The 22,734-nt window shown below is 44.6% G+C and overlaps 1 protein-coding gene across 1 annotated transcript in view; it reads left to right on the plus strand.

Moving 5' to 3' along the window:
* Positions 1–22,734, plus strand: part of top3b (DNA topoisomerase III beta) — a 57,687-nt gene that overhangs the window by 27,696 nt on the left and 7,257 nt on the right. Inside the window, exons 14-15 of the mRNA XM_056288235.1 lie at positions 12,939–13,088; positions 13,866–13,966. Coding sequence (XP_056144210.1) covers positions 12,939–13,088; positions 13,866–13,966 — 251 coding nt within the window. The remainder of the gene's footprint in view (positions 1–12,938; positions 13,089–13,865; positions 13,967–22,734) is intronic.

Genomic DNA, 22,734 nt, shown 5'->3' on the forward strand with positions numbered 1-22,734 from the left:
ACAATCAATGATTTCACCACTGTCCAAATCTTTTGTCCTCCTGGTGTTTATCAGAATCAGAATACTTTATTCAGCCCCGAGGGGACCTTGGGTTTATGGCCAACAATGCCAGGTTAGTGTTCTGGGTGTCCCCACTGCTGTTCCTCAGGTACGTTTTTAAACGCCAGAGGCAAGAGAAACTCCAGTCACAGCTTGCTGATGACATGGGAAGTGTTATTGATATACATATCAGTTCATACAAGTCCATAAAGACATCCTTGTATGGGTTCATAAGTGACAGGAACATCGCGTGCTGTTAATGGTGTGTCCTTGCTTTTTTTTTCTTTGCACTAGCCGGCGGACCTGGTGTAACTCTGCAGCCAAGTTCTCTTTATCGATTCCATAATACCGGGACATTGGCAGTACAGACTGATTGTTAAGAAAAGATGTGTGTGTAGGGCTCACGGCTGTCACACCCATCAGCACATCATTTGCTTCTGTTGAAAAGCATCTCTTTATTTCACTTAAGAACCTGTCAATAACAGGATAGAACAAGTGCTTTTGCATGTCATCCATGGTGTCATGCCATCTCTCTATTGGAGCCTCGACTACAAAACCCTCCAAGTGTCGAGGTGGTTGGGCCTGTCTTTTTTTGTGCTGTGGGCTCTGTGCAGTGATACCAGCCTTCAGGCACAGGTCCTCTGCTCGCTCTCTAATATTTTTCCATGAATTCTTTGTGCGTTTTGAAGAGATGGCAGAGATTACTCACTGGGCCAGGTCTTGCGCCGATGCTAGATCAAGATCTGGTGACTGCAGCTGATCAGACATGAATTTAGTCACTCTGACTAGATCTTCACAGAAAGTCAGATGCAGGACAAACTGCTCGTCTATGATAGCTCTTGCCTCAGCCTACCTGCGTGGGTTAGACTGGTCGATCATGTCTAGCAGGGTAGCTCGGATGGATGGAAGAGCTTTCTTGATGGCACAGAGTGTGGAATACTGGCATGCCCAGTGTGTGTCGGATAACTTCTTAAGCTCTACGAGCTGCGCTTTTGGTTCAAGTTCTTTCCGCTTTTTCATAAAGATGTCATGCACAATGACCCCGGAGAAAAAATTATACAGCATTTGCACCATTTCAAAAAACTCAGCTGCAGTTTTCACATTGTTTATGCAATCCACCAACACTAGATTAAGCCTATGAGCGTGGCAGTGTATGTAAAGTACTTGTGGGACCTCTTTACGAAGCTTTTCTTGCACTCCGCTGTTACATCCTGACATTACGGCCACGCCATCATAACACTGCCTGATACATGCATTGAGATCAATGTTGCACTGACTGAGAGTATTTTTGATACTGTTCAGTAGGGAGTCTGCATCTAATCCGTCAGCCGGAGTAAAATGTCACATCTGGTTCATGCATTGTGGCATCTTGATCTGCCTCATCTAGGCTCCATGTCTCCGAGGGCTCTGGTACTGGCAAACTTTCATTATGTGGCACTGGTCTCATGGCTGAAGGCATATTGGGGTATTCAATAGATTTCTTATTTTTATTAGAGAAGCCAGATACATTGGTCAGACTGAAGAAACAGCCCGTCACGTGATCCCTCGGTTGTCGCCATATCACTGGGACTGCAGATGGCATTGGTACCTCTTAGCCAAGCTCTCAGGTTGACTGCACATGTTGCACAGCAAATGTGAGGAGCCTAGGGTTTCTCTTGGTCACCAATCCGAAGTAGAGCTCATAGGCTTTCTTAATGAGTGCAGTCATGGTGCGTGTTTGAGCCTTAAGCGTATCCTCACCACAGATGTAACAGGATTTATTGCAGCTGTCGCAACATTGACGAGACATTTCTGCTGTATTAAATCTTGCTGAAGATAATAAATCCTATTGTTAAGTATCCTCACTATGCTACTGCCTGATGAACATGTGCATCAACATGCATCCAAACAGCATCTGTAAATGTGAGCAGCCTGTCTGCCAGCATCTAACCTGACTAAGCATGCCCAGACAAGCCAAAGACAACATATGCATGGCACCTACACTGAGTGCATGCCCAGGCATGCTTGGACTGACCGAAACATCTTGCTTTGTGGGAGCAAGACGAAATACATATGTATGACTGAGAGGGAGGACAGCAGAATGGGGAGGATGCAAGGAGTAGAGGTGATGAAGGCGTATGAGTTTAAGTACTTGTGGTCAACTGTCCAAAGTAATGGGGAGTGTAGAAGAGAGGTGAAGAAGAGAGTACAGGCAGGGTGGAGTGGGTGGAGAAGAGTGTCAGGAGTGATTTTTGACAGAAGGGTACCAGCAAGAGTTAAAGGGAAGGTTTATAAGATGGTTGTGTCACCAGCTATGGTATATGGTTTGGAGACAGTGGCACTGATGAAAAGACAGGAGGTGGAGCTGGAGGTGGCAGAGCTGAAGATACTAAGATTTTCATTGGGAGTGATGAAGAAGGACAGGATTAGGAACGTGTATATTAGAAGGACAGCTCAGGTTGGACGGTTTGGAGACAAAGCAAGGGAGACAAGATTGAGATGGCTTGGACGTGTGGAGGAGAGGTGCTGGGTATATTGGGAGAAGGATGCTGAATATGGAGCTGCCAGGGAAGAGGAAGGCCAAAGAGGAGGTTTATGGATGTGGTGAGAGAGGACATGCAGGTGGCTGGTGTGACAGAGGAAGATGCAGAGGACACGAAGAGATGGAAATGGATGATCCGCTGTGGCGACCCCTAACAGGAGCAGCCAACAGTAGTAGTAGCTGTAGTAGTAGTAGATACTAGGGGGCTTAAAATATGACGGGAAATCACAAAAATAGGTTATATCTACAAAACGGTATGTGATAGGACATTTTTAAGGTGATTTTTGTGATCAGCAGCCCAAAATACATAAAATACACACAAAAGTGTGTTTTTCAGGAAGCAAACTCTTCGTTGTGCAGTGAGTCGGAGGGATCAGGACAACGAGAGCCTGCCAGCACTGAGTAACATTTTAGTCTGTCCTAACTATTGTCCTGTTTTTGAAAACCAAACTATGGTCACCCTAACTAGGTAAATATTAATTTTTTTACCATGTTCATGTAACCTGCACGACAGGGGAATGGGCCTATGCTTGCGCAGGGACAGTTTACAGTCTAATGTCTAAGTTCAGTGGAGATTGGTGTAGGTTTTTTTCTAGACCAGATTCTAGTACTCACCCCAAAGACAACACACACACTCGTGGGTATAGTTTACAATAAAAAACCAATTTATTTCAACAGTTCAAAGTAAAGTTATTTCAATATCAATACTAAATTAGATGTGTTATATATATATATATATATTTTACTCTATTATACTTTTTAAAAGTTCTTCCTAATATTCTATTCATTGTCTATATCTATCTATATTCTATTTTATACCCTTCTAATAAATTACTTATGCAGCCATATTCTACACTAACAAATTAAAGAAAATAATCCAAAATAAAGTATGAGTGCACTCAAAGAAAATAATAAAGAAAAGAAAAGGGGGAATGATTCAGTCTTCCAATCTGTGCAAGGTGCAATGTCCAGATCCTACCACAATCACAGGGGCAAGTTAATGTAGAGGCGATGATGATGAATCCAAATCCAGGGCGATGATGGGGGCAATCCAAAGGGGGTATCCAAGGGTTCCAAAAGGGTGTAGCAAGGGGGGTTGTTCGGGGTACTAAAAAAACCAGTCAGGATTCCAGCAGCGTACAAAACACAAGAGAAAAGAGTCTTCCTTCAACAGGAGATCATCTGTCTTTGGATAAAATCAAGATATCCTACGTAAATGGCTATGATTACATGGAACACAGAAAGCTGTTTACTTTTTAGCTTTGGCTAGCGGCTCACCAAGGAAGCTTCGTGGGAGGGATCTTTTTTGTCGTAGTTAAATTGTCCTGTAGCTCAAATATCCGTAGTTCAACTATCAATAATTCAAGTATCCATAGTCAAAGTTGTCCGTATTTCTAAATATCCGTATTTCTCTTCTCTATTGTTGACGGTTGTTTGTATGTTTAAACTCTGTAGCTCGTGTGCCTCCTAGAGGCTACTCGTGGAACTTACATACGTCACAGGGTACATGTAATCATGTGGGTTACATTCTCCCCCTCTAAACCGCATCAGTCTCTGCATGCGTCTAAACACTGTATGGTCTTGCAGAGGGCACTCTAGAAGAATCAGGGACATTTCTGCCCAAACTTTCGAAAAATGAGGCCATGGCTAGGACTAAAGGCCTTCCTAGTTCACCATAACAGAGTCTCTCAGGGGGATGTCTTTCTCTGATAGATCTTCTGATCGGTTCGCTCTCAGACGGGTTTCCGTCAGACAGGTCAGCCTGGCCTGTCACACCAGTGGGCGGTGCACTCTCGGGTTCAAGTGGGTTGTTTTCAGGTGAACGTCCTTCAATAGGTCCAAATTGAGGTACAACAGTAGTAGATGATGCGGGGTCTCCCTCAGGTAAGTGTCTTTGAACAGGTTGAGAGAATTCATCTGTGACTACTTCTGTCTCACGCCCAATTGGTTTCTTTTCAAGTAACTGATTGTGAACAGACTCAGGGGTATGGGGTACTTCACTAAGGAGTGGACTATCAGATTGGGAGAACTCCGACGGACTTGGATTCAACCCGACTGGGTTCAACAGTTCCGTGGCACGTGCTAGAGGGGTGGCCTGTGTGGTTGTCCTAATGCTTTGGGGAAACCTTGTGGAGATCTGTGGATAGCAATCCTCATCCTCGTCACTGCTGGGCATATCTGGGTCAACAATACTGCGAGACTGCTTCCCTGCGTCTCAGCCTCCTTGTTGGTAAGTTTGTTTCAGGTTCTGAGACTTTATCTGTAACAGGTAGAAAGCCGCAGGGCAGAAGAAGGTCTCTGTGAAGGGTACGGTGTGGACCTTCACCCTGTTCTTGCTTGACGACATACACCGGGCCATCTCCCATCCTCTTCACCACAGTATGGACTTCCTTTTCCCATCTGTCCGCAAGTTTATGTTTTCCTCTTAAATTGACATTCTTCACCAGGACTCTATCTCTGGGAACAAGTTCTGCGGCTCTGATCTTTTTATCAAACCTGGCTTTATTCTTCTCTCCCATCTTCTTAGAGCTTTCAGAAGCAAGTGCATAGCTGTCTTGGAGGCGCTGTCGAAGATGTTTAACATACTCCGAATGCGACTTGAATCCAATTTGGTCTGGTGTAAGGCCTAGAACCAGATCAATGGGTAGTCTTGGCTGTCTACCAAACAACAATTCATATGGAGAGTAGCCTGTGGTGTCATTTTTCGTGCAATTGTATGCATGGACTAGCGGTTTGACAAAGTCCCTCCAATGATATTTATCCTTGTCTTCTAGTGTCCCAAGCATGCTGAGAAGGGTCCTGTTAAATCTCTCGACAGGGTTTCCACGTGGATGGTATGGCGTGGTTCTGATCTTTTCGGTTCCAATCAGACAGCACAACTCCTTGATGGTGTGGGATTCAAAATCTCTCCCCTGGTCACTGAGAAGGCGACTTGGAAAACCATACTGTACAATGAAGTTTTCCCACAGTGTTTTGGCAACCGTATTCGCCTTATGGTCTTTCGTGGGGATGGCAACGGCAAACTTGGTGAAGTGATCCGTGATGACGAGGATGTTTCTAGTGTCCTTACTATCAGGCTCAATACAGAGGTAATCCATACACACCAGTTCAAGGGGATAACTGGTCTGTATATTCTCCATATGAGCAATATGCTGGGAATTGGCTTTCCGCCTCACGCATCTTTCACAAGTCCTACACTTCTGTTCAACAGACTGAAACATCTTTGGCCAGAAAAATCTGGAACGAACAAGATGAAGGACACGCTGAGCGCCAAGATGACCGACTTCATCATGAAGGCCTTGCAATGCTCTTTCTCTGTGGCTACTAGGCAGCACCAGCTGATAGATCTGATTCCCACGATCAAGACATTTCCTGAACAGTACTCCATCTATAAGCTCTAGTCTATTCCATTCTCTAAGGAGCAGCTTGACTTCTGACAGTTCAGAGGACATCTCTTGAAAAGTGGGTTTTCGGTTTCCTTGAATGAAACTGATCACACGTCTGATAGATGGATCCTGTCTTTGAGACTGATACCAGTCATTGTGAGTCATTCCAGGGAGGGTGCCTTGTCCAGAGAACACAAAGTCGTCAGGGATGGCAGAAGCATTTAAAGCTAAGGATTCAGCAAGAATGGGGAGTTCTGGCTGCAAATAGTCAGCCAAAGTGGTCACAGAGTGGCGTTGACATAAAGCAGACAGCATGTCCCCAGAAACAGTTTTGCTTTCTCCATCCAAAACCCTTTGCTTCAGCTCTTCTATCCTCGCTTTCTCCTGCTTGAACTCCCCATCTTCTTCTGACGGACTCTGAGGTCTTCTGGACAACCCATCGGTGTCTTGATTGCTGATCCCAGCCCTATACTTTATGGTGAATCTGTAGGTTGATAGAGCGGCTAACCAGCGATGTCCTGCTGCATCAAGCTTTGCTGAGGTCAACACATAAGTTAGGGGGTTATTGTCTGTTAAAACCTGAAATTCTGTTCCATAGAAGTAATCATGGAATTTCTCACAGATGGCCCATTTCATGGCGAGGTACTCTTGCTTGTTGGCAGGATAGTTTTGTTCACTTCTGGATAGTCCTCTGCTGGCATAAGCTACAACCCTCAGCTTCCCATCGTGTTCCTGATAGAGTGCAGCACCGAGACCATCGCGGCTGGAATCAGTATGCAGGACGTAAGGAAGATTGGGATTGGCGAAGGCAAGAACAGGGGCCGAAGTCAGTTTATCTATGAGAGTTCTAAAAGCAACGTCACACTCTTCAGTCCACTCATTTCCAAAAGGTAAGGTGGGATTGATGGAAGTCTTGACCCTGTCCTTCTTGTAAATCTTCCCTCTTTTCCTTGGAGCAACATAGCCAGCAGTTAGAGCATTCAATGGCTTTGCTATTTTAGAGTACCCTTCCACAAAACGTCGGTAATATCCAGCAAATCCTAGGAAGCATTTGAGCTCTTTTCTGTTGGTGGGTTGAGGCCATTCTCTCAAAGCAGAGACTTTGCTTGGATCTGTGTGGACTCCATTGGCATCTACAACATGGCCAAGGTATTTAACAGAAGTCTGGAAAAAATGGCATTTTTCAGGGGACAACTTTAGGCCATAGTCTTTGAGCCGGTTCAACACTTTCATCAATCTGGCCTCGTGCTCTTCTAGTGTGTCAGAGAAGACAATCAGGTCATCCAGAAATACTAGTACTTCATTGAGATGCAGGTCTCCAACACATTTCTCCATCAGTCTCTGAAAGGTGCTTGGTGCATTTGTCACACCTTGGGGCATACGATTAAACTCATAGAAGCCTAGAGGGCAGACAAAAGCGGTCTTGTGCTTATCTTCCTCTGCAACTTCTACTTGATAGTACCCTGACTTCAGATCCATGACAGAAAACCATTTGGCTCCACTAAGAGCAGAGAAGGTGTCTTCGATGTTGGGGAGAGCATAGGCATCTTTGATCGTTCTCATGTTCAGCTTCCTGAAATCTATGCAGAGTGTTATTGCACCATTCTTCTTCTTGACAACTACAATGGGGGAAGCAAATGGAGACTCTGACTCGCGAATAATTCCAGCGTCTAGCAGCTCTCTTAGATGTTGTTTGACAGCTTCTCTGTCATAGGGATGAATGGGTCTGGGTCGCTCTCTAAAAGGGGCCTCATCCTGGAGTCGGATGCGATGTTTTACTGCAGTCGTATGACCATGAGACAAGTCATCAACAGCAAACACCTCTGGCATGCTGTTCAGCTGGTGTGTGATCCGTTTTTTCCATTCTTCTGGAATGGGGGAATCTTCCAAATCAAAGTTGGTGGTGTTACTCTGAGACTGAGGGATGTCAGGCACAGTCATATTTTGGGATTCAGACGGCATCACATACTGTGCTACCATCATTTCAGCTATCACCTGCCTTGGATGCAGTGTGACACTACGATCAGTCACATTTCTGAGAATGACAGGAATCTTGTTTAAAGATCGAAGTGGAGTTTCTATCAAGGAATTTTCAACGAACACTCCACCAGGTAAGGAAACAGTTTCAGGGGATTCGACCACGAAAAGGGAACGTGGGAAATGTTTCTTCACTCTGACATCTCCAAAGACAGACACTTTTCTTCCTGGTGGAATGGTGACAGGATGGCGGCCATGCAACTTAACATGATTGGCGGAAATCTCTTCCTGATGACTTAGGGCAACATGCTGGAACAGCAAGATACAGTCACTATTGATATTGGGCCTTTGTAAGAATTCTCTTCCATGCTTTTCTATGCCACCTTCATATAATCTGTCAAGGACATTGGTTCCAATCAATAGGGGAATCTGAGTGTTAAAATGGCAATTTGGCACAATGAGAACTAATGAAGAGACCTGTTCAGCTACGCCAGTGATGCTGCTGGGGAAGGAGATGAGGGCTTGGATATAACCCTGGTAAGGAACATGTTGGCCACCTGCACCTTCTATCTGGAAAAGAGTCTGAATGGGCTGGATGGGGAGGAACGATAAGTGGTTCAAGTAGAATGTCTCTGAAATGGTTGTTACTTGGGAACCGGTGTCAAGGATTGATTCACATTCTATTCCTTCAATAGAGACCGATGCAGTGCAGCGTGGCCCTACAAGTTCACAGGGAAGGGATTGGCTATTTTGGTATCTTTGTATCTATTTTTTCTTGTCTGGGTTCTATTCATAATATCATTAATGGGTTTGGGACTCTTATGCTGGTACTTAGCTCCTGAACGTCCCGAAACAGGAGCTGCTACTAGTTTAAAGGCATGGAGGTGAAGGTATGCGTATTCCTGTGAGCTTCACGTTTTTGTCTCAGCTCGGTGTTCTTTTGATGGACAAGAACGGGGTTGGGGGCACTCACACAGTGGGCAGCAATGTGACCATCTCCACCACATTTAAAGCAGAACCATGGCTTGGGAAAACGAGGTGTGTAAATTCGAGGTGTGGAGGCATTCGTGACCATGCAGCTGGTTTCAATCTGAGTTCTGTTTGGCTGTGGTTCTTCCTTGATGGACAGGGTTGCAATTTGTTTCTTTAACTCAGCTACCTCATCGCGGAGTTTCTGTGTGTCTTCATTTTTGTTTTCGGCTGGGGCTTCGATTCCATAAACAGTGTGGGCATGCACTGAAGCTTTTGAGCTCCCTAGATGTTTCTTCATCCTATCTAGTTTAGCTGAACGACGGCCTTCTTCTGTCCTAAGCTGATGAAGCAATTCAGGAAATGAGGGTGGGCTATTTTTTTTCTGTTCAAGCTGAAGACCTAAAATCAACGAGTGGTCCCAGCATCCTCTGCAGAACTGTCTTATTAAGTGTTTTTCTGAATCTACAAGTGAAGCTCCCCCTCTAGAGATGACTTTAGTGAGGAGGGTCTGAAGTCTGAATAAATAATCAGATGGCTTCTCTCCAGAATTCTGGTTTGCACTCAAGAATGCAGCAAAAAGCTCTTCTCCATCTTCTACGACTCCAAAGGCTGATTCGATGTGGTTTACGTACGCAACAGGGTTTGCATTGACACCAAGTGGTTTCACCATGTCAGAAGCTGGACCAACCAAACTCTCTAGAACCTTTCTGATTTTTTGTGAATCGGTGACATAGGTGTCACTTAGAAGCAGCTCAACTTGAGTTCTCCAAGCTTCATAATCTACTTCCCCATTTGGCTTTGGAAGCCTACCTGAGAAGGTTCGAATTTTACTTGGGCTACTGTATGGTTGTGTTGACTCATTCTTAATAACATGTTCTACTACTATGTTCTGGATACTCGGGGGACTAATGATGTCTCCTTCAAGGCTCATTGAATTACGCACGGATGAGTGTGTGGTTGGAGCACGGTGAATGTCAGATATAGATGGCCGTCTGTTACATTCTTGGGTCATGCTAGGCATGTGCTCAACATCAATGTTAGGCTGAGTGTCCTGCATAGGGCTGTGATCCGGTAAAGACGTGTTGTCAGTTTTCTGTCATGCTGTAGACCGAATGCGTCTCAGTTCATTTTCTAAGATGGAGGCATAGCCTGACATGGCACTACCACCAATAGGCTGAGTTCTTCGAGATATTGCTGGGCTAAGTCTTTGCCTATTTCCTCTTGACATATTTGTCTAATTGTTCTGACATTCCATAGAGTAGTTGGATCAACAGGGCTAGGTATAAGGCCAAGGGTATCTGGGGTTATCCTGGTGATTGACTTTTCACACTCAAATTCTATTAATACCCTACCATTAGGTTGGTTGGGCTCATCCGCAACTCTGATGCAGGATGAGATCTTCCCATGTTGTTCGAAGAAGCTTATTATCGTTTCGGCAGAGCTCATTTCATTGACACCTTCAACTAATAAGCAGTTTTGTCCATGGACTTTATACTGATTGCAAAGATCCATATTGACTGTGTTATTTTCAAAAATAAAAAAATATATAATCAAGTATTTTATAAAGAGGTGTGGTCAGTGGGGTAGTATATGGCCTGAAACGCTAATTAACCAATCTCCTGGCTGGCTCGCCAACTTTCTGTAAGCTGCACGACAGGGGAATGGGCCTATGCTTGCGCAGGGACAGTTTATAGTCTAATGTCTTAGTTCAGTGGAGATTGGTGTAGGTTTTTTTCTAGACCAGATTCTAGCACTCACCCCAAAGACAACACACACACTCGTGGGTATAGTTTACAATAAAAAACCAATTTATTTCAACAGTTCAAAGTAAAGTTATTTCAATATCAATACTAAATTAGATGTGTTATATATATATATATATATATATATATATATATTACTCTATTATACTTTTTAAAAGTTCTTCCTAATATTCTATTTATTGTCTATATCTATCTATATTCTATTTTATACCCTTCTAATAAATTACTTATGCAGCCATATTCTACACTAACAAATTAAAGAAAATAATCCAAAATAAAGTATGAGTGCACTCAAAGAAAATAATAAAGAAAAGAAAAGGGGGAATGATTCAGTCTTCCAATCTGTGCAAGGTGCAATGTCCAGATCCTACCACAATCACAGGGGCAAGTTAATGTAGAGGCGATGATGATGAATCCAAATCCAGGGCGATGATGGGGGCAATCCAAAGGGGGTATCCAAGGGTTCCAAAAGGGTGTAGCAAGGGGGGTTGTTCGGGGTACTAAAAAAAACCAGTCAGGATTCCAGCAGCGTACAAAACACAAGAGAAAAGAGTCTTCCTTCTTCCTTCAACAGGAGATCATCTGTCTTTGGATAAAATCAAGATATCCTACGTAAATGGCTATGATTACATGGAACACAGAAAGCTGTTTACTTTTTAGCTTTGGCTAGCGGCTCACCAAGGAAGCTTCGTGGGAGGGATCTTTTTTGTCGTAGTTCAATTGTCCTGTAGCTCAAATATCCGTAGTTCAACTATCAATAATTCAAGTATCCATAGTCAAAGTTGTCCGTATTTCTAAATATCCGTATTTCTCTTCTCTATTGTTGACGGTTGTTTGTATGTTTAAACTCTGTAGCTCGTGTGCCTCCTAGAGGCTACTCGTGGAACTTACATACGTCACAGGGTACATGTAATCATGTGGGTTACGTTCACATATCTGTTGAACCGTCCAGCTCACTACCTGTGGGACAGCAGCTCCCCAGCATAGTACATGCTCTTTCACTCGTCTGAATTTTCACATCTTCTCAAACTATTCAGTTTTAATGCACTACACCTTGTCTACAATTAGGCTAACAATCTAATTAACCGGAACACTTGCCTAAAATTATGTGTGTGATGAATACAATAACTAGAAGAGTGCACTCAGTAGAGTGCAGATCCCCGCCAGCGGTATCTCCCCTTCTCCAGTGTTTGGACTTGGCGACCAACCAGCTGAGGAGTTAGCACTCAGTTGCGATATAAAACAGGTTTTTCAAAGGTTTTGAATCACTGCAACCATGAGAGCTCCTTCGTCATACAATCATAACTGTGCAAAAAAATTATCAGGCTGACATGCCGAGTAGTATGTGAGATAAGCTGCGGTCGGATAGACGCACACCCAGACAGAAAAAACAGTTTTTTCCTGCTATTATAAGACAGTACAGTGCCCAAGTCGAGTAATCAGAAAATATTGTTGGGGGGAAGAAAGTGTTTAATATGCAGTTCTCGAGCTAAAAAAAAAAACTACCTAATAAAAACATTTTGCCTGTCAGTCTGTGGATGCACCGCTTCCTGGGCAGACCCTCGCATGAATTCGACCAAGTCTAATATGAACTTGCACTTTCCAAAAAAGAAAGGCTTGCTATGCGACCATTTTGGTGTCACCCTTACATTAGGATGGTTGTGCAGGAGGTCACTGTATTATTTGGTCTGAGGATGAAACAGCCGTGTTGCTTGACATTAGGAAGGAGGTCCAAAATGACATCTGTGGAGGACCTAGCTCTCTTTCCGCTTCCGGTGTGGGAAGATGGCTGCTCGAATTCGTAACGTAGGGGGAACTAGGGGGGAATAGCATGATCCTCCCATGCGCTACATCCCCCTGATGAAACTTCTCACTGTCAGGTGAAAAGAAGCGGCTGGCGACTCCAAATGTATAGCAGGAGGCATGTGGTAGTCTGCAGCCCTCCGCGGATCGGCAGAGGGGGTGGAGCAGCGACCGGGACGGCTCAGAAGAGTGGGGTAATTGACCGGATACAACTGGGGAGAAAAAGGGGGGGGGGGATTAATCATATTAATAGATGTCATACAGAGTGAAGTTTAATATCTGAACATTAAGAAGGATCAACAAAGTGTATTCCTAAAGACATAAACATGTCAGACAAGTAAGAGGGGTAGTTTTGTTTTGTTTTTTCATTCAGTAATGAAAATCCTATGATTTGTCGTGTGTGTGTGTGTGTGTGTGTGTGTGTGTGTGTGTGTGTGTTATTGTGTGTGTGTGTGCGCATATGAATTCATGTTTTAGATGCAGAGCTGGTGCTCCCCACCATACGCAGCGCTGTGGAGAAGCAGCTGACGCTCATCGCCCTGGGCAAGGCCAACTATCACCAGGTCCTGCAGCACACGCTGGACATCTTCAAGAGGAAGTTTCACTATTTTGTGGACTCCATCAGCAGTAAGTAACTGGCACCTGAGGCCTATAATTTCAGCAAGAGAAGGCCGTCGGTGCAAGTGTGTGTCTATGCTACGGAAGGCCTGTAGGACTGATTACAACTGTCGCACAGCCAGGACAAGGCTTTCTGAGAGCACGATCTCAGTCTTGAAAGGGATGTGCGCATGTTTTTGTTGAAACAAGACTGATAAAATTATATAATAGCAAACAGGTCAATTATTTATAATCATTTTTATTCGTTCAAGGTTGTGGTTTTTGGTTTGAATTGCATAAATATACTGCTTGACAAAGAACAAATATTTTAGACATAACTGTTTAGGTTCACACCGTGCTGCCATGGTGTGAACCTTCAGGCGGCACAGTAGCGCAGTGGTTAGCGCAGTTACCTCACAGCAAGAAAGTCCTGGGTTCGAGCCCTGGGGTAGTCCAACCTTGGGGGTTGTTCCGAGTCGTCCTCTGTGTGGAGTTTGCATGTTCTCCCCGTGTCTGCGTGGGTTTCCTCCCACAGTCCAAAGACATGTAGGTCAGGTGAATCGGCCGTACTAAATTGTCCCCAGATGTGAATGTGTGTGTCTCGGCCCTGTGTGATGACGTGGCAGCCTGTCCAGGGTGTCTCCCCGCCTGCTGCCCAATGACTGCTGGGATATGCGCCAGCATCCCCACGACCCTGAAAGCAGGATAAGCGGTTCAGATAATGGATGGATGGATATTCAAGTTCATTTTCGTTCTAATTAACTCCTGAATCTGAAGACTGGGTGTGTGTTCTGCTGTGTCTTTCAGGCATGGATGAACTGATGGAGGTGTCCTTTTCTCCCATTGCTGCCACTGGTAAACCCTTATCACGCTGCGGCAAGTGTCATCGCTTTATGAAGTACATCCAGGTTAGCAGCAGAGCCCCAGGTCAATGTGATCTGCACACGGTTCACTTTGGTTCGTGGCCTTCTGTTTGGGTCTACCAGAACCAAAGTCATGCCCTTCTCTGTTATCTACTCACCCTCCAGTCTCTGTCCACTCTCCAGTCCCCTAGTCATCTGTTTTGCAGCCGGCCCTGAAACCTCTAGAGCTAATGCTAAGCAGTGAGAAGCAACTCGGCGTACATGGAAACCTCTCCATGGTCAGAATGAGTCATATGGTCCACCCTAGACAACATGCTGTTTTTCTAGACAACGTGCGGCTTTTCCTGGACGATGCAGTTTTTCTAGATGGCCTGCTGTTTTTCTAGACAACATGCTGTTTTTCCGTGTTGTTGATAGAATTAATTTTTAATCAGCAGGAGCTATTTATCTGGTTTATTCTACCTGTAGTGAATTTTGGTGATGCAGCACAAGAAATAAGCTATACTGTGATGGCCTGAACAGACATGTTTCTGTACTGGAGGTTTTTATTTGCGAGCATTTTGTCTTCAGGAATTTTGTTTTTTGGAGAAATCAGTGAAAGGTTGTAAGCTGTTGCAACACATACAGAGTTTTTTTTTTTTTTTTTATGTTGCACAGAAGTTGCATCAATGAAAAACAGAATCTCTTGTCTGGTCCTCAGGCTTCATCCTTCAGCCAGTAAGAAAGAAAACAAACACTTACCCACACTACAGTACGTTTACATGATGTTAGAAAAAGTCGATTTATTGTGTTAGTCCGACTAAAACTGGACTTTTACAATACATGTAAATGTGTTAGTCCGACTAAAACTGGACTTTTAAAACACACGTAAACGTGTTAGTCCAACTAAAACTGGACTTTTACAATACATGTAAATGTGTTAGTCCGACTAAAACTGGACTTTTACAATACATGTAAACGTGTTAGTCCAACTAAAACTGGACTTTTAAAACACACATAAACGTGTTAGTCCGACTAAAACTGGACTTTTACAATACATGTAAACGTGTTAGTCCAACTGAAATTGTACCAAATCGAATTTCTCGAAGTCGGACTAACGCACCTAGATAATGTGGTTGGGGATCGATTTACTCTGGCATGTATACGCTTCAATCGGCCCCGAACTGGCCTAGGCGTTCTGCGCATATGATCCATAGTTCCCGCGGTGGTCTCTCACCGGAAGTCAAACAGCATAGTAGCAACATGGCGAGTGCTAGAGTGAGAACCACGCATTTCTGGACGGACAAGGAGACAAACTTTTTGTTGTGTCAGCTGAAGGAGTTGAATATCCTAAAGTACATGGATGGAAGGAGAACGCGGAATGGCGAACTAATTAAGAAAGTTGTAGAAAAGTTGGACGAAGCGGGATTTAAAAGAACCCCCGAGCAAATCCGTGTTCGGTGGAAGCACCTCAAACAGACAACCAGCTGAAAGGGGGCATATCGCCAATGACAGTAGTCCAATTACATGGCGTACTCGAGCTATAACCGTAGCTCGATGTAACTGCATGTAAACGCAGTGAATGAGCACTCTGACACTGCTTCTTCTGCACCGTGTGACCTAATGCATTTTTATGTCATCATTAAATCAGGGTGGCACAGTGGTTATCATGTTTACCGCACAGCAAGAAGGTCCTGGGTTCGAGCCCTGGGGTAGTCCAACCTTGGAGGTCGTTCCGGGTCGTCCTCTGTGTGGAGTTTGCATGTTCTCCTTGTGTCTGTGTGGGTTTCCTCCGGGTGCTCTGGTTTCCTCCCACAGTCCAAAGACATGTAGTTCAGGTGAGCCGGCCATACTAAATTGTCCCTAGGTGTGAATATATGTGTATGTATGTGTGTGTGTGTGCGTGTGTGCTCTGTGATGGTCTGGCGGCCTGTACAGTACAGGGTGTCAACCTGCCTGCTGCCTAGTGACTGCTGGGATAGGCTGCAGCATCACTCGACCCTGAGAGCAGGACAAGCGGTTTGGATAATGGATGGATGGATGAATCATGTGGCTTCCAACTTATTAATTATTATCAGTCTTATTTTTATCTTGATGCAGACAGAGTGGTTTGTTTGGAAATGGTGAAAAGCACATCATGTGGGGACTTCGGCCATCTGGGCGCTGTGTATAGCAGGAGGACTTAATGTGTTGTAGTTTGCAGAAGTGCGTGTGTGGGTCAATGTTCAGTACGTTTTGGATGGCTGTCTTGATTTGCATTGATTAAATCACGAGGCACTTTCAAAATGACGTCAGTCATTATACTTTACATTATCATGATTGACGTCAATGATTTCTTTCGTTTGGGTTTACTACTGCCTTTAGCGCTACCTGGAGTAAACATCATGTAAATAAGTCTTTACTTTCTTAATTATTTGTCAATAGGAATGACACAACTGCTTAGATAGTTATATTTTCTTTAAACCCACAAGCAGAAGCATCATACACTACACATTTTCTACTCTTGTTGTGAGTTCAGCAGTCCTCTGTGGCCGACTTCCAAGTTTTTAAACTGCCTTTGGAGCAAAAGATGTTCAGTTTAACAATAGTTTGGAAATGGAAAACTCATCATTATTCAGGCAAAACCTGCTGGTCATACCCAGGAAACACTTGATGAACAACAAGCTGAGTCTTCCATAACTACAACCCAGTGTATTAGTGAACACCTGCTTTATGTTAACAAAACCAAAAACTTTACAAGCATTTTTTTCTTAATTGGAAAGTAACACAAAGTCAAATATACAGTGGTGTGAAAAAGTGTTTGCCCTCTTCCTGATTTCTTATTTTTTTGCATGTTTGTCACACTTAAATGTTTCAGATCATCAAACAAATTTAAATATTAGACAAAGATAACACAAGTAAACACAAAATGCAGTTTTTAAATGAAGGTTTTTATTATTAAGGTAAAAAAAATCCAAAACTACATGGCCCTGTGTGAAAAAGTGATTGCCCCCTAAACCTAATAACTGGTTGGGCCACCCTTAGCAGCAACAACTGCAACCAAGCGTTTGTGATAACTGGCAATGAGTCTTTTACAGCGCTGTGGAGGAATTTTGGCCGACTCATCTTTGCAGAATTGATGTAATTCAGCCATATTGGAGGGTTTTCGAGCACGAACCGCCTTTTTAAGGTCATGCCACAGCATCTCAATCGGATTCAGGTCAGGACTTTGACTAGGCCACTCCAAAGTCTTCATTTTGTTTCTCTTAAGCCATTCAGAGGTGGACTTGCTGGTGTGTTTTGGATCATTGTCCTGCTGCAGAACCCAAGTGCGCTTCAGCTTGAGGTCACGAACAGATGGTCGGACATTCTCCTTCGGGATTTTTTGGTAGACAGCAGAATTCATGGTTCCATTTACCAAAGCAAGTCTTCCAGGTCCTGAAGCAGCAAAACAGCCCCAGACCATCACACTAACACCACCATATTTTACTGTTGGTATGATGTTCCTTTTCTGAAATGCTGTGCTACTTTTACGCCAGATGTAATGGGACACACACCTTCCAAAAAGTTCAACTTTTGTCTCGTCAGTCCACAGAGTATTTTCCCAAAAGTCTTGAGGATCATCAAGATGTTTTCTGGCAAAACTGAGATGAGCCTTTATGTTCTTTTTACTCAGCAGTGGTTTTCGTCTCGGAACTCTGCCATGCAGGCCATTTTTGCCCAGTCTCTTTCTTATGGTGGAGTCATGAACACTGACCTTAACTAAGGCAAGTGAGGCTTGCAGTTCTATGGATGTTGTTGTGGGCTCTTTTGTGACCTCTTGGATGAGTCGTTGCTGCGCTCTTGGGGTAATTTTGGTCGGCTGGCCACTCCTGGGAAGGTTCACCACTGTTCCATGTTTTCGAAATTTGTGGATAATGGTTCTCACTGTTGTTCGTTGGAGTCCCAAAGCTTTAGAAATGGCTTTATAACCTTTTCCAGACTGATAGATTTCTGTTACTTTGTTCCTGAATTTCTTTGGATCGCAGCATATCATCTAGCTTTTGAGGATCTTTTGGTCTACTTCACTTTGTCAGGCAGGTCCTATTTAAGTGATTTCTTGATTGAGAAGAGGTGTGGCAGTAATCAGGCCTGGGTATGGCTAGAGAAATTGAACTCAGCTTTCCAAAGATGTGATAAACCACACTTAATTTATGTTTTAACGGGGGGGGGGGGCAATCACTTTTTCACACAGGGCCATGTAGGTTTGGATTTTTCTTTTCCCTTAATAATAAAAACCTTCATTAAAAAACTGCATTTTGTGTTTACTTGTGTTATCTTTGTCTAATATTTAAATTTGATTGATGATCTGAAACATTTAAGTGTGACAAACATGCAAAAAAATAAGAAATCAGGAAGGGGGCAAACACTTTTTCACACCACTGTAACTCAAAATTTTTTATTAAAAGGTGAGGTAAAGTGTCTTATAATTCAATTCAATTCAATTCAATTTATTGTCATTAAAAACAATGCAGGCACATGTTAAAAATGAGATGAGGGCTGTGGCTTCACCAAACAGTGCAAGACAGACACAGACAAACACAGCAAACACAATATAAGATATACACACATGAAGACCAAAAGCTAAAAATAAGTTAAAAAAAAGAAAAAGAGCTGGATTACAAAATATTTAAAATATCTACAGACATTCAGTGGGTAGCCAGGTTCAGGTGGGCAACAGCTTGTGGAAAGAAGCTGTTTTTGAGCCTGGTTGTGCGGGCTCTGAGGCTCCTGTAGCGCCTCCCAGAGCGCAGGGGGGAGAACAGTCCATGGTTGGGGTGGGTGGGATCTCTGCTGATGCTCAGACCCCTTCGAAGGCAGCGTTTGTGATAAATGTCTTTTATGGCTGGGAGCTGGATACCGGTGATATGCTGGGCCGCCTTGACGATCCGCTGCAGAGCTTTCTGGTCTACTGAGGTGCAGTTGCCGTACCACACTGAGATGCAGATGGTCAGGATGCTCTCTACGGTGCAGTGGTAGGAGTTGGTGAGAATTTGGGGGGGTAGACAGGCACTCCTCAGCCTCCTCAGGAAATGCAGGCGTTGTTGGGCCTTTTTCCCAAGGGCCTGGGTGTTTAATGTCCATGAAAGGTCCTCGCTGATGTGGACTCCAAGGAATTTAAAACTGGAAACACGCTCCACTTCCACCCCATTGATGTGTATGGGGGAGTGGCTGCAGCTTCTAGACCTCCTGAAGTCCACAATCAGCTCCTTTGTCTTCTGCACATTAAGGACAAGATTGTTGGTAGTACACCATGATGTGAGGTGTTCAATCTCGTCTCTGTAGGCCATCTCGTCATTGTTGGTGATACGGCCAATGACTGTGGTGTCATCTGCAAACTTAACTATAACATTTGAAGGGTGAGTTGGCAGGCAGTCGTGGGTAAAGAGGGAGAAAAGGAGGGGGCTCAGAACACAGCCTTGAGGGGCACCTATGCTGAGGGTCAGGGTGGAGGAGGTGTGGTCACCTAACCTAACAGACTGAGGTCTGTTGGTCAGGAAGTCCAGGATCCAGTTACAGAGGGAGGGGTTGAGGCCAAGGGAGAGGAGTTTGGTGGTTAGTTTGGTGGGGATGATAGTGTTGAAGGCAGAGCTGTAATCTATAAACAGCATCCGGATGTATGTGTTGTTAAGTTCAAGGTGGGTCAGAGCAACGCGCAGGGCAGTGGCAATGGCATCCTCAGTAGACCTTTTGGGACGGTAGGCGAACTGATGTGGGTCGAATATGCGGGGGGAATAATGTTTTTTGATGTGAGCCAGAACCAGTCTCTCAAAGCACTTCATGGCAACGGGGGTGAGTGCTATGGGTCGGTAGTCATTCAGACATGTGGATGTTGGTTTCTTGGAGACAGGAATGATAGAGGTGGTCTTAAAGCATGCCGGGTCTTTAGATTGGGACAGTGAGAGTTTAAATACAGGTATGAAGACCTCAGCCAGCTGGTCGGCACATTCCCGGTAGACCCAACCCGGTATGCCGTCTGGTCCGGCAGCCTTCCGTGTGTTCACTCTGTGCAGTGATTCTCTGACCTCTGCGACTGATAGCGTGAGCACCTGGTTTTCTGGGTGGCTGGGGATTTTTGTGGCTGGGTCACTATTGTCCTTGTTGAAGCGGGCATAGAAATGATTTTGCTTGTCTGGCAGGGAGGCATCATGGACAGTGGGACCGCGATTAGAGCTTTTGTAGTCTGTGATGGACTGAATGCCTTGCCACATTCGCCGGGGATCAGAGTTATTGTGAAAGTGGTCCTCTATTTGTAGGGAATATTTATGTTTGGCTGTTCTGATGCCCTTTTTGAGGTTGGATCTGGCTGCGCTGTAGGTCTCACAGTTACCTGACATGAACGCTGCATCCCGGACTTTTAGCAGCTGCCGGACCTCACTGGTCATCCAGGGTTTCTGGTTTGGAAAGGTGCGGACTGATTTTTTTGTTGTGACACTCTCAGTGCAAAAGTTAATGTAGGCTAGTATGGCAGATGTCTGTTCATTAATGTCTATATGGGAGCCATGGGTAGCTGATGTGCAAAAATACTCCAGTCTGTGTTTTCAAAACAGTCCTGGAGTTCAGAGACTGCTCCTTCTGGCTGGACAGTGATTGTCTTTACTGCTGGCTTGACCCGTTTTATTAGGGGTTTGTAGGTTGGGACCAGGAACAGGCAGAGGTGGTCAGAATGCCCCAGATGAGGGCAGGGAGTAGCTTTGTATGAGTCCTTGATGTTTGTATAGAGATGGTCCAGGGTGTTTTGTCCCCTAGTGGGGCAGGAGACATGCTGATGGAATTTGGACAATACAGCCCTGAGGTTAGCCTGATTAAAGTCACCACCTATGATAAAGGCATTGTCCGGGTGTTTGGTCTGTTGTCTGCTGATGACACATTGTAGCTGTTTAAGTGCTTCCTTAGCATTAGCATGTGGGGGGATGTATACAGTGGCGATGGTAATGGCCATTAGCTCCCTGGGCAGGTAAAAAGGCCTGCACCGAATCATAAGGAGTTTGAGATCAGCAGAGCAATGCCTTTCAGCGATCTTTATATTGTTGCACCAAGAGTTGTTGACATAAATACTCAAACCTCCTCCGTGGATCTTGCCGGAGTCCGCTGTCCTGTCGGCACGGAAGGCTGTGCGGCCCGCTAGCTTGACTGCCGAGTCGGCTATGTTGCCGTTGAGCCAAGTCTCCGTAAACATCAGCAGACAGCAGTTCTGCAGCCTTTTCTGAGAGGACAGCCTGAGTCTTATCTCGTCCATTTTGTTAGCTAACGATCGGACATTAGCCATGAAGATGCTGGGGAGGGAAACTTTGAAGGGAGTGCTACTTAGCTTGGCATGTAGCCCGCCTCTTTTCCCCCTCTTCTGTTTACGTTGCCGATGGGGGCAACGTTTCCACTGCGAGACCGGTGAGCGGATAATATCGATGGGGAAGTTGTCCGTGATTGTGGAGGGAAGTGAGTAATCCGTTCTGAGGTTTAAAAGTTCCTGACGGTTGTAGAAGAGCACATGACCTACTCTCGGAAGTAAACTTAAAACTAACGTGTGAATAACAAAGAAAACACGACACTGAACAGGGAACCGCAGTAAGCGCTGCATCCAGCGCGCCGCCATCTTGGCAGTGTCTGTCACTATATATATATATGTGTGTGTGTGTGTGTGTGTGTGTGTGTATATAAAAAACTTTGTTTAAAGAAACACTCAACGGTAGGGAAAGTGCTCAACAAATAAGGAGCAAAATAATCCAGTGAGTCAAGTAAATTCTTTATGAGACCGTACAAGCCATGCCATAAGACATCATCAGCTGTCAATAAAGTTACTCGGGGAAAATAGTTTCCCGAAATAGATGTTAGTAGGTTACTTACATACATGCCTGAGGTAGATGGGCATGACAGTGTACCAGTATACGTACAATTTACAGTACAGTGTATACAAAATGGCTGGATTTATTTGACAGTGTTAAGCATTCATTTGAATGACAACCTGCGGAAAGAAACTGTTTTTATATCAGGTTGTTTTGGGGTACAGTGCTCTGTAGTGCCTGCCAGAGGGAAGGAGTTGGAACAACTTGTGACCAGGGTGTGATGGGTCGGCAGTGATGTTGCCTGCCCATTTCCTGAGTCTGGAGGTGTATAAGTCCTGAATGGAGGGCAGGTTAGCACCAATGATTTTCTATGCAGACTTAACTATCCATTGTACTCTGTCCCTTTCCTGTTTGGTGGCTGATCCAAACCAGATAGTGATGGATGTGCAGAGGACAGACTGGATTATTGCAGTGTAGAACTGAATCAGCAGTTCCTGAGGCAGGTTGAATTTCTTGAGCTGGTGGAGAAAGTACATCCTCTGCTGGGCCTTTTTGATGATTGTATCCATGTTGGATGTCCACCTTAGGTCCTGGGACATTATGGAACCCAGAAATCAAGGTTTTCACTGCAGACACCGTGCTATTGAGTATGGTGAGGGGGTGCAATGTTGGGGGGCTCCTCCTCCACTGTCATCTCCGTTGTTTTGAGTGTATTCAGCTCCAGGTTTTTATGGCCACACCCGAGGGCTAGCTGTTCAACCTCCTGTCTATATCAGACTTGTCACCATCCCGGGTAAGGCAATGGTGGTTGTCTCGTCTGCAAACTTCAGGAGGTTAACAGATGGGTCACCTGAGGTGCAGTCATTTGTGTAGAGGGAGAAGAGTAGAAGGGAGAGCACACATCCCTGGGGTGTGCCAGTGCTGATTGTCCGGGTGCTGGATGTGATTTTCCCCAGCCTCACCAGCTGCTTCCTGTCTGTCAGGAAGTTTTTAATCCACTGGCAGATGGGGGCTTGTACAGTGAGCCAGGTG

The sequence above is a fragment of the Lampris incognitus genome, chromosome 1 (assembly GCF_029633865.1).
Source record: "Lampris incognitus isolate fLamInc1 chromosome 1, fLamInc1.hap2, whole genome shotgun sequence".
In the NCBI taxonomy this organism is placed as follows: domain Eukaryota; kingdom Metazoa; phylum Chordata; class Actinopteri; order Lampriformes; family Lampridae; genus Lampris; species Lampris incognitus.